Source organism: Notolepis coatsorum (genome assembly GCF_963971535.1).
Source record: "Notolepis coatsorum genome assembly, chromosome: 14".
In the NCBI taxonomy this organism is placed as follows: domain Eukaryota; kingdom Metazoa; phylum Chordata; class Actinopteri; order Aulopiformes; family Paralepididae; genus Notolepis; species Notolepis coatsorum.
This window is the reverse complement of record NC_140178.1, coordinates 64,057,292-64,069,973: the sequence shown is the minus strand read 5'-3', so window position 1 is coordinate 64,069,973 and position 12,682 is coordinate 64,057,292. Positions and strand designations below refer to the sequence as shown.

General features: G+C 41.1%; 1 protein-coding gene across 2 annotated transcripts in view; it reads right to left on the bottom strand.

The window, feature by feature from the left end:
- Positions 1-12,682, bottom strand: part of usp36 (ubiquitin specific peptidase 36) — a 157,096-nt gene that overhangs the window by 119,865 nt on the left and 24,549 nt on the right. The window contains exon 2 of one of the 2 annotated variants that reach the window (XM_084328388.1): positions 9,025-9,290. In XM_084328388.1, the coding sequence (XP_084184514.1) occupies positions 9,025-9,277 (253 nt within the window). In that variant the 5' untranslated portion in view covers positions 9,278-9,290. Of the gene's footprint in view, positions 1-9,024; positions 9,291-12,682 lie in introns of those variants that run through there. The other variant, XM_084328387.1, reaches the window with a different exon arrangement.

Below are 12,682 nucleotides of genomic sequence, written 5' to 3'. Positions count from 1 at the left end.
CGCTAACATTAGCTACCTAGCTATCGTTACTGTTTAAACAAAATTACCCAGTCAACTATTCACGTTTAGTAGGCATTGTCTAACGGTATTTAGCCGGCTAGCTACCGATAGCTCCTGATATCAACAAATGATCCAGAAAGTCTAGTAGTCCATGTTCATACCTCCGTTAGCTTGCGTTAGTTTACTGTTCAAAACGAAATGTCCCATTGAACTAAAGTTCTGTCTTAACGTCATCTAGCCGGCTAGCAGTAGCTACAGATAGCTCTTGATATCAATGTCTTATAACATTGATTTAATGCGTATTCGAGCTGAGGGCTTGCTGAATGTGAAATGACCAAAGCATAACGTTACCAATAGGGTCCCGCTGCAGTGCCGGAGAATCCTTTTTGGAGCTGGAGGCTACTAGAGTACACACAGACAGTGGAGCTGTTTGCAGATAGCGAGCATTTTGACTTGTTGCGTGGTGGCGATGTCTCGCAGATAATACAAGTACAAGTCTAATTATATAATATATATATTTTATATAAAAAAAAAAAAAAATTATATAAAATAATTTTTAATTTCTTTTTAATCAAAAACAATCGGTATCGGATCGGTATCGGCCGATATGGCTCACGACGATCGGTGATCGGTATCAGTGGCAAAAAACGTGATCGGGGCATCCCTACTGGATACAAGGTAAGAACATCATATATGAATTTGATCGTTGATCTGACATTTATTTCTACCGCGATCAAAGCGATCTGTGTGTAGGTATATGTGCTTATTACCGTTGGCTGCGGTGGGGGGGGGGGGGGGGGGCGCCCCGCTACGACGGTCATTTCATGTATGGACGAGGAGACAGTGATAATCTAGCGTTGATTTCAGGATGATTAGATAATCAGCCGAAAAATTACAACGTGATGACTAGGGATGGGTACCGAATTCGGTACTTACCGAAACACGTCGGTACTACCGAGTATCGATTCACGTGAGATACCGTTGTCGGTACTGAAAAAAATATATAAATATTAAGGCTGTCAAATATATCGCGTTAATATCGCGTTAACTCCCGATTATATTAATGCCACTAATTTTTTTAACTCAAGATTAACTACAAATTTTTTTTTTTTTTTTTTTACTAGACTTCACTCAGGTGTATTATTGATGCTCTCATTGATACTATGTTTGTTTCTGAAGTGTGTGTGTGTGTGTGTGTGTGTGTGTGTGTGTGTGTGTGTGTGTGTGTGTGTGTGTGTGTGTGTGTGTGTGTGTGTGTGTGTGTGTGTGTGAGATATAGAGAGAGAGGGGGGTGAGAGAGATGAGAGTGGGGGTGTGTGATTAATCAGCCCTTGTGTGTGTGAATGTAACAAGTTCCTAACATTTTCTTTCCCCTATTATTTCATGCACACTTTATTCATTGTTTTAAATTATTATTTTCTTTTAAGTTATTTTGTGCATCACTCTGTTTTGAATTTGATGCAAATTTGCAATGCATGAGGGTCATCCTTTTGTGTTAAATGGCTGCACAAAGCAAGCATTTGTTGACTCGCATGTTGATAAGAGTATTAAAACTTGGAACTTGAAAAAGATCTGTTTAAGGTAAAAAAAAATTTAAAATAAAAATGCGATTAATTTGCGATTAATCGCAAGTTAACTATGGACAATCATGCGATTAATAGAGTTAAATATTTTAATCGTTTGACAGCACTAATAAATATATGTCAACATTCATACGCACAATATACGCAAGACCTAGGATTTGACTTGATTCAACAACAAAGCAGTCGGGGCAATGGCAGGGGTAAGTAGATAAAACTTTTAGAGACTAAAGTACCGAAAAAAGGTACCGTTGGGTACCGGTATCGATTCACAGGTACCGGTACCGTATCGGTTCAAATGTGAACGGTACCCATCCCTAGTGATGACTGGATTACAGTAAAATGCATTTCGCTCACCTTTTCCTGGAATTACTGAAAAACACCCAAACCATACTCTATTCAAAACGGTATAAAACGGAAATGTACGAATGAAAAAACAATCTGTCTCGGCAATGTTGACTAGAAGCAGCTCACTGAGACCCGACGGCGTTATTATACCCATAGATATAATATAAGATATAATTTAAGCACTCGCAAATGCCACAGTCTAAAACTATATCCATTGAAAAAAGACTTGGCAATAAATGGGGTATTAGCACCCCCTGCTGTGGCGGTCAATGTGTTAAGTAGGGCTGTCAACAAGTATTCTATATTCAAATTAATAATAGACTTTAGACTTGTAAAATAAAAAGATTTTATGGGCGTGGGCCTGAATGCGCTATGACGGATAGGAGACACGCAACGCCACTTTCATTGAGCTGCCAGTAGTAACAAATGGACAACAACCACCTCGACCATAGGTGGCGAAGACACTGAGCATATTCCAAGCCCCAATTGGAAATACTTTGTGTGGAACCTCAAGACAAAGTTGTATGGAAGCTACAGCTGGCCTACCTTCTTTTATGCTAAGTAGCCTACTTTTCAGTTTTTAGCACTTTATTCAATAAAGTTTTACCCTGATGGGTGATTTACAATAGAGAAAGAAGAGTCATGCAGGTCCCTTTACTTGCCCTTTTATTACCATTTCCCGTTTCATGCCAAGGAAATAGGATATCGTTTCATGTTTATCACACCTTGTCCGAAGGTGAGTTGCTGTGTAAGAATGTGTTACGTTCCATTATATGCCGTAAACATTCAATATTAGGGATGCACCGATATGAAAATTGGCCACCGATAGCGATTGTTCAACTAACACAATCGGCCGATACCGATATTTGTGGCAACATTTCTTAGATACATTTATTTAAATTTGTTTATGAAACTACTGTATATTTGTATGTCTCTAAATGTTTTGATGAATTGAAAATAGAGGACCCGAAAGTCTTTTTCTGGTCTTCATCCTCCAGTCCACTGAGCTGTACTGTACCCATTCTGCAATCTGTTAATAAAGTTTTCAATCAATCAATCAGACAAATGTATAGAAAAGCTTTTATTATAACCATATAACAAAAAATTATATTATTGTTTATGAAAATGTTTTAGCCCTATGCTTGATTATTTTAGGCATGGCAACAAATAAAATAATAATAATAAAATGAATAAATAAAATATTAAATAAATAGGCTACAGGTCTCTCTTTTTGTGTTACAAATTGTGCTCACCGATATGAACATAGACCTCTTTACTTACTTAAAAAAAGGAAACATGGGCGGCTAGGTGGTGTAGTGGGCAAGGCGCTCGCCACCAACGCTGGAAACGCTGGGTTCGAGCCCAGCTCTCGGCGTCGCTACCAGCTTGGCTGGTCGCTCATACTAACACAATTGGCAGTGTTAGGGGTAGAAAACTGGTGGGTGGGTCCTGGGCGTTGTGGACAGCGACTCCTACAGCTCGGTCAGCGAGGGAAGGATCTGGAGGGAGGTAGTGTGACCTTCCACACGTTACTCTCCCAGTGAGAGCCTGCGCTGCCAGGCTGGCTGCACATGTGTCGGAGGAAAGCATGCGACAGTCTCCGGCCTCCCGGACCAACAGTAGGGGGGTGCGTGCAACAACCAGGAAGGGGGTTGGGAATTGGCATAACGACTAACAGTGGGATGGGAGAAAAATCGGAAAAAAGGAGGGGGGAAAGAGATCAAAAAAGAAAAAAAAAAAAAAAAGGAAAGGAAACATCAAGAAATATGTTTATGGTATTAATTCCACCATGCCATGCGTGTTTTTATTTTATAATACTCATGAGTCATGATTATTGCTGAAGTCTGAGTCATACAATACTCACTGACTTTCATAACAGACTAACTTGTCTTGCTCAAGACTTGTTTATTAGTTTTAATAAGAGAGCACTATCTCTCTCAACCAAAGCAATGCATGTAGATGGCAACAGAACAATTTTGATTGACAGTCGATTCTGCCAATTACGTCACACCGCTTGCACCCGCCTCTGCTGTTCTTACCACCAATCAGCAAGCGCTTATTCGTTCTTTACTTCCGGGAAGTCCGCCATTAATTTTAGATCAACACCAAAGCTAATAACGTTAGCTCCCCGCGGCCCATGAGTATACTACCAGCGCTCCGCAGGAGTACTAAACGAGGCATAATGATTTTACTGCAACGAATGTTATAATAAAAGCTTTTCTATAAATTTGTCTGATTGAAAACTTTATTAACAGATTGCAGAATGGGTACAATTCAGTACGGGCTCTCTGAGCAAAGGAAGGAAGTGAGAGATATGAATGAGTAATGCTTGCTATGGTCGGGTAAATACACTGATGTTATTGAACGTGTAACTATATAACGTTAATGCCACAAAACGAATGCCTTTGTTAATCATAAGTAGTAACTTTGATGCAGTAGCTTGTGTGGGCAGGTCGCTTGACTGAAACTTTTCAAAGTTTGAACGTGTGGACCAGATCGATGCAACACAAATTGATATTTATCGGCTACTGCCATCGGCACATTTGAGCTTATCGGCCGATACCGATACCCGACCGATATATCGGTGCACCCCTATTCAATATGCTGTACACTTTCATTAATTTGATCTCAGAGAGACAGCCCCTTCTTCTCAATCTAGCACCTTCTTCTGGCGTGTGTCTTTAGACCTGCAGCTCCGTTGAGGCAAGCCAGGCCAACGTTTCATCGTCCAGTTCCATCAGACCACGTTCTCCATACGGTGGCCGGTGTTTGGGGCCACTGGTGATGATATGTTACAGTCTGTGCAGGGGCTCCACACTCTCATGAGGCACTGTCCTTGAGGCCCCACCTCTTCATTGAGGCGCCGTAGCGTCCGACGCCATTCCTTAGGCGGTTGAGGGTTGTCCACTGCTTCTGGGGCAAGTCCTGACCAGGGACGTCCAGAGGGTCATTGATGAAGAGGTGCAGCCTGGATGGTTCTGCTGACCTCCACTGGTCCCTCCATCTCGTCCTGACCCAGAGGGTCATTGATGAAGAGGTGCAGCCTGGATGGTTCTGCTGACCTCCACTGGTCCCTCCATCTCGTCCTGACCCAGGAGGCTTGTATGCTTTCTACAACGGAGTTCGGCGATTCATTTCTGGTCATGTGACATGTACGCCCAATCGTGGGACCGCAAGTGTCTACACTGGTTAAGCTTAGGCGCTCTTTCGAAGTTGGTTAAGGTTAGAGTTTGTCTTAGAGCATGGCAATAGAACGCCAGGTGCTTTGCAGGATGTTCGACGCGGAAATGGGCAAGTCAGATTAGCAAATCGCCGAACTCCGTTGTAGAAAGCATGGACGCACCCAGGAGGCCTTGGAAGTGTCAGATGGTGTTGTGTGGAGTAGCCTGTAGGCTTGCGTGGAAAAGGGGCGCCGTGACTTTAGGCGCACACGTCGTGGTGTCTCTGTGGTGGTATTGTGAAGGAGGTGGGATGCACTGATCTGTGCCTTGCGGGAAAGGGCCAGTGTGGCTGCTTCTCGTCTGATGGTAGCCGGGGCAATACCAGCGAGTACGGGCAGTTGGTTTACCGGTGTGGCTTGTAGGCAACCAGAGACTGTCCGCAGATCGCTGTTGAGAACAACATCCAGCTTCTTCACGTGGGTGCTACGGCACCAGACCGGGGCGCAGTACTCGGCGGCAGAGAACACCAGGGCCAGTGAGGAGATGCGCAGTGTCTTGAGGCTGTTGTTGAGGCGCCCCATGTGGTGCCGGCTAGTCGTCGTATCAGCACGGCACGGCCAGTCGTTTTTCCCCTGGCACCTTCCAGGTGTTGTTTGAATGACAGTGTTCCGTCAAGCTTCACACCGAGGTATGTGGGGGTATGTTGGTACTGTAGCCGGACGTTATCCACCATGACGCTCATCTCATGGGTCGCTTCCCTGTTGTTGAGGTGGAACATTGTAGACATCGTCTTTCCCATGCTGAGCTTGAGACACCAGTTCCTCAGGTATGAAGACAGGATGTTCATATCTTCAGTGAGGCACTCTTCGGCTGCTTCCCAAGTTGGCTTGCTGAGTAGGATGGCTAGGTCGTCTGCATAGCCATACTGCTTTGATTGAGTTGCAGGCAGGTCGTATATGTAGATGTTAAACAGCATCGGTGCCAGCACTGAGCCCTGTGGGACGCCATTCCTAAGTTTCCTCAATCTGCTACATTGGCCGTTGCTGGTGTGTAGCCGGAAACTGCGGTTGCTCAGCATCTCCATGATGAAGCTCACCATGTGCTTGTCTGGGATGGTTTCCAGAAGCTTCATGTGGAGACCACGCAGCCATACAGTGTCATATGCAGCTGTGAGATCCAGGAATACAGCGCCGGCCTTGGAAGCTGTCCTCTATGTCTTGGCACAAGAGGGTCACCTGGTCTGCCGTAGACCTACCACTTCAAAAGCCAGCTTGTTCTTTGAAGAAGAAGCGTGTGGTGGGTGGGGAGGTGATGTGGTAGGTAGGTCTTCTAGCTCTGGCTTGTCATTTGCGTTCGCCATACTATGAGGATATGCTAAATTACAGGTAATCTCTCAGTGGTGTGTGGGCTGAACCAACAAGATATTTTGGGGGTGAACTTGAGAGTTTTGAATTAAGTTCTGCACGCAAAAGAAACCGAACCGAAGGTCCCGTACCGAAACCGTTCGGTATGAATATGTGTACCGTTACTAGGGATGCACCGATCCAACTTTTTCTGTCCCGATACCGATATCGGCCGATACAGAGTACCAATCTGATACCCATACCATTATCTGAAAAAGGAAAAAAAATCTAACCCTAACTAACCTTACTGTCATGCACTTATATATATATATATATATGTATACACACATACTAACATACTAACCTACACTGTAGCACTCAACACTTTGATGAACATTGTTACTCAGCTGATAAGAGTTGTGCCCTTTCTGATGACTTGTCGTACAGAACTTGTCGCTTTGGATAAAAGAGTCAGCTAAATGACTAAATGTAAATCGCCATTGTTCAATTAATAAACTGTATGCCTCACTGTGTGGAAGAGACTGGGATAATTCTTTTGTGCAAGGCAACATCAGGCTTGACTTATCCTCTTAGCCTGCGACAGCCCATATCCGGGACCTTTTTAGGACGATTTGCCCACTGGCACTTTGGCGACCCCTAGTGGCTCGGGTGTGCATATACAATATAATATAATACATAATATAATATAGTAATAGTATAGTAATATATAATACATATATATATATTGTATTATATCGAATTAAAGCCCCATTTGTTGCCTGTGGATAGCCCTAGAGCCATATGAAATCCACGTTCACGGAATCGCGGACGGAATCGCGGAATTGAGCAATAAAAATGGAATAAAAATAAATTAAAAAAAAGTATATATATATATTTTTTTTTTATGTTGTGGGACTTGTACAGCACTTTGTTCAACTTTGTCAGTGCTGTAAAGTTTAAATCTTAGACAAACAAAACACTTTGCTTTCATGAAATATTGTAAGCCGTCATTTGAGGCTTTATAAAAGCAGCACAATGAACACAAATCTGTCAGTGCCGAGTCCAACCTCATTTTAAATAACAAACAGCATTGCTTGTTGTAGTTAACAAAGAGAGGCAGAGTTGATTTAGCAAAATAAAATAAAAATATATCATTTATATATATTTTTTTTTAATAATCACATTTTATTTTCATATTCGAATCCCATGCCCATCGAACGAAGCTTCGAAGTATTTAAGACAGCCCTATTAAATGGACTGTTATATCTTATAAAATTGTGGACATTTATTCATTCCCACTTATTAGCCACTATTTCTGATGGTAAAATGAGCGTACAAAGCAAAATACAGAATTCTGAAATATTAAAACGGAAAAAACGGAATTTGGAAAAAAATCAAATGGAATTTGGAAAAAAATTCAACGGATTTCATATGGCTCTAGATAGCCCTTTCAGGTGACAAAATCTATTGAGCGGTTCTCGAGTTACATGCCGGTATTTGAGGCTTGTGCAAAGTACACGGTATTGCACAAAATACCACTCCCGACTCAGGCTGCAGTAGTTCCGTCAATCTAGATCCAATCTTGAAAATGATGTGGATCGTTGTAGCCAATGAGTGTGGCTTCCAATGATACCCCATGTTGGGGATGTGTGAATCAGGGATCGAGGTGAAAAACGAAATTCTTTAACAGGAAGCCAAATTAATTAAAGTCTATGAGAAAACTGAGTTTTTCTTTGTACAGTTTACCAAAATCACTCCCAATCACTAATTTCTGAATAGATATTTATGAAATTTGGATATGTACTACATAAGGCTTCAGGCTATGGCTCCGTCTGGATTTGTAAGCCTCTGGACTACTAACTACTACAGAAAGACTTGAGTAACAAGTTTTTCTACGACTCAAAAAGTTCAGACCTATGTTACTCTATTACATTAGCACTAAAAGTGAATTTTCTTTCTGAACTCAGAAACTTCAGAATGTCATCTTTCAAAAGACACCAGACTCATGCATGTGCTATAAGTATAAAGTATGATGTTTTGGTTTGCAAAAAAAGTATGCAGTCCTCAAAAACGAAAACTAAAATGGCCATTGCAGGTTAAACATTACTTTGCTAACTTAGTGAAACTAAACATAACAAATTAACAGATATAAATGTACTGAATTGTTATTTCTTATTTTATTTCTTATTATATATATATATATATATATATATATATAAAAATTAAAATAAAAATCCGATATATTTTTTTTACCGATACCCGATCCAGCTATTTTAGTGATATCGGGGCCGATATCAGATTGGTGCATCCCTAACCGTTACACCCCTATGTATATATCATGTATGACAGTATAGTAAAAATCCATACCCTTGCATGGATCCATGATGGTATACCTTCATATTCGGTATATCTCCCAGCCCTAGAATATACCTGTATATTCACTGAAGAATATGACCAAGACAAAGCAAAAGTAGCAACAATATTGTCATCAACCCAAAAGATAAAACGCAGGCAAAATGTCAACATTCCACTCCCTCTAGTCTCTCCACAAAGCTTTTCAGTGAGAAAAGAAATAAAAATAAAAGACCCTACCTTGCCTCTTTATCTGGGCAGGCTCTGTGGTCTTCTGGCCTGAGGCTCCCTCGTTCCTGGGGTTGAGGATCACATACTTGGTCTTGAGGCTGTCTAGCTGGTAGGAGAAGCTCTTGCTTGCAGGCTCAAACTCAATCTTCTGCAAGAGGACCTTCTTAGCAGAGGAGGCCAACAGTTTGTTGAGGTCACCCTCATCGCCTGTGTCCTTCCGACCTGGTTTCAAGGCCTCCTTGAGTTTATCTACTATCGGCATTGTTAAAGCATCACTGCGGAGAAGATTGGACAGGCATCAGAGCAGCTGAAGTTGTTTCAATACTTAGTAGTAGGGATGTGCATGACTGACTAATCATTTTCGAACAGTCTACTGTTCTTAACACATTCAGTGCCAACTAGGGCTGACCTTCGAAGCTTTTTTTGGCAATCGAAGCTTCGGGGCCGAGCTTCGATTTTAATTCGAAGCTTCGACAGAAAAATAAAAATAAAAATAAAAAAATTCATTATAATATATATATATATTTTTTTTATATATAAACATAATTATGTTGCAACCTTCGTCTATCAAGCAAATAATTATATAAATATTTATATGTAGTTGATAGAGACAAAGACAGAATTCGACTTAATTAAGCACGTTTTATTAAGACATATTTTTATATGGGTCGGGACACTTTAAAAGCACAATGAACACACATCTGTCCGACATAGTCTTAAATAACAAACGGCATTGCTTCGCTTTCCTTAACATAAACAAATAAAATAAAATAAATTAAATTGTAGGCCTATGCCTGCATTTGAGGCTTAATAAAAAGTATTACACACACAATTAGGCTACTATATATACTATAGGCTACTATATAAAAAAATTCACCAAAATTGCATTCTTCCATCTTCGTAATATCGCAAAAATTCGCCCCATTTTAACTCTGGCTGATGCTGAAACCCTGATTCATGCTTTTGTCTCATCACGTCTGGACTACTGTAATGCACTTTTTTCAGGCCTACCTAATTCAAGCATCAAAAATCTTCAACTCGTGCAAAATGCGGCTGCACGAATACTAACTAGAACTAGAAAATTTGATCACATCACACCAGTTTTGTCCGCCCTACACTGGCTTCCTATTCAAGCCCGATCTGACTTTAAAGTGCTACTCCTCACCTACAAAATGTTTAATGGGCTTGCACCGCTCTATCTATCCGATCTCATCTCCCGATACTTGCCCGCTCGTGCTCTGCGCTCACAAAATGCGGGGCTTCTATCGATTCCTAGGGTTAAAAAGAAATCCGCCGGCCACAGAGCCTTTGTCTACCGCGCTGCCTACCTGTGGAACAAATTACCTGCCGTCATCAGGGGCGCCTGCTCTGTCGAAGCTTTTAAATCCCTACTTAAGACCCATCTTTTCTCGCTCTCCTTCAACCTACCCTGATCTCACCTGGTCGGGGACTGACCTTTAGATTAATCTAGTGATGCACGATATATCGGCCGCCGATATAATATCGGCCGATATGGCCGTTTTTTTACACATCGGTATCGGTCCGATATCAAGATAGGGCCGATATATATAATAAAAAAAAAAAAAAAAAAAAAACTTTTTTTTTTTTTTTTTTTTACATGTTTTGGCCTTAAATAGTTTCAAAATATCAGTCATTTCTGAAAATAAGTTACAAAAGTAAAGAAATTATGCGTTTTGGAAAATAGCTCTTTATTTGATTATCATAAAAAAGTGTTTTCTATACAGAGATATCGACATCGGTAAATATCGGTATCGGCCAGAACAGCAATATTAATATCGGTTATCGGTATCGGCCACAATTTTCACATCGGTGCATCACTAGATTAATCTGTCTAGTTTAGTTAGGAAGTTTATTTTCCCCCATGTCTGCTTTTTTGCAGCACCACAAACATGGGAACGCTCTAACTTTTTTGGCCATATCGCGATATATATCGCGATATTTTGACATTTCCTCTAAATCACTTAAAAATGCTTGATTTAACCCTTTGATGCATACAGTCACACCAATATGATGATTATAATAAGTCCCTGCAACATATGTTTGCATTATTAAACCATGAAGATGCTTTAAAAAATAATTTAATGAAAATGTACTAAGAGTAGTCTACTGACACACTAATAAAAAAAGTCAATTTAAGACAATTTATATAAAAACTCTTGGGTGCCTAAGACTTTTACACAGTACTGTGTTTTCTATCCACTTTAGCCAAACACACACACACATATATATATGTATATATATACACACCCTACTGTGAGAAAATAATAATCACACACAAAGGTATAATGGCTTATAGCAGACTTAATGATTTTAGAATATTTCAGATAATGAAATTAAATGTTTATATCATCAACTATCCAGTCTGTAACGTTTGGCTACTTTAAATCATTGAATGTAGAGAGAGCGAGAGAGAGAGAGAGAGGGGGCGAGAATGAACAAGAGAGCCAGCCCCGCCCCCCCCCCCTCGGGTTTTGTTCTAGGTTCGCGTTTTTGATCGTCTAAGCTTCCGTAGGTGATGACGTCACACTCGAATGTAAACAGGAAGAGATGGAGACACAGAGATGGAAATTGAATGATATACAGAAACGAATAACCAATAAATATGAAGTTATGCTTCTGTTGTCAAGCGTTGTCAATATAACCCACCCCCTTTCCTCACGAATGGAACTAGTCTTGTGGAGTCCGCTTTGACCGTTGTCCAGGGTTAGCAGCAGCTATCGCTAGTTAGCTTAGCATAATCCTAATGGATACCTTGGTTAGCAGCTACCGTTAGCTCATTGCTTGTGCAATTAAATTACATGTTATTAAAGGTCCGCGCTGGTCTGTCTAATGAAATTACAACCGCAACATTATATCGCACTGTACAGCCCTGACTACACTAACGTTAGCCTATAGCTCCGCCGTCCCTTCTCGAGGAAAGCACTGAGAGTGTCTCTCGGCCGCGGGCGGCACCATATAAACTAAATACTCGATGTTCGCGATATAGTACAGTACTACATCTCGGGTAGAACAATCCGCGATACATAGAGTATACTTGATATATCGCCCAGCCCTAGTCTGTCCACTATGTTTGTTAATTTGTCATCTCCCCCCCCCCCCTATGTAAAGCGACCGTGGGTCCTCTGAAAGGCGATATATAAAACGAAGTTATTATTATTATTATTATTATTTGAGGCTGAATAAAAACAAAGTATTACACACAATTAGGCTACTACACGGCCGAGTCCGACCTCGTCTTAAACAAAATGGCATTGCTTCGCTTTCCTTAAAATAAATTAAATTGTAGGCCTATGCCTTCATTTGAGGCTTAACACTTTCTCTGCCAGAGACGCCTAAACTCTTCATTCCCCGCCATGCTAATTCTGCCAATGACGCCGTAACACGTCATTGAGATCAATATTTCAAAAATCTGTGATCGCAATCATATTTCTCCCCCGGAGACTTGAGATCTACTGTTGATTCCCTCTCAACTCTCCAACGGTTCAATAGCGGCATCTGGTGGCCGATCGGCGGATCGCCCAAACCGGAAACGGAAGCTGGTGCTCATCCCAATTCGGTCCGGTCACTCGCTAATAGTCCCGGGACTCGAGCTAGACACAATGGATAGCAATCCGTTACCAATAACTCGATAAACATGATTTGGACG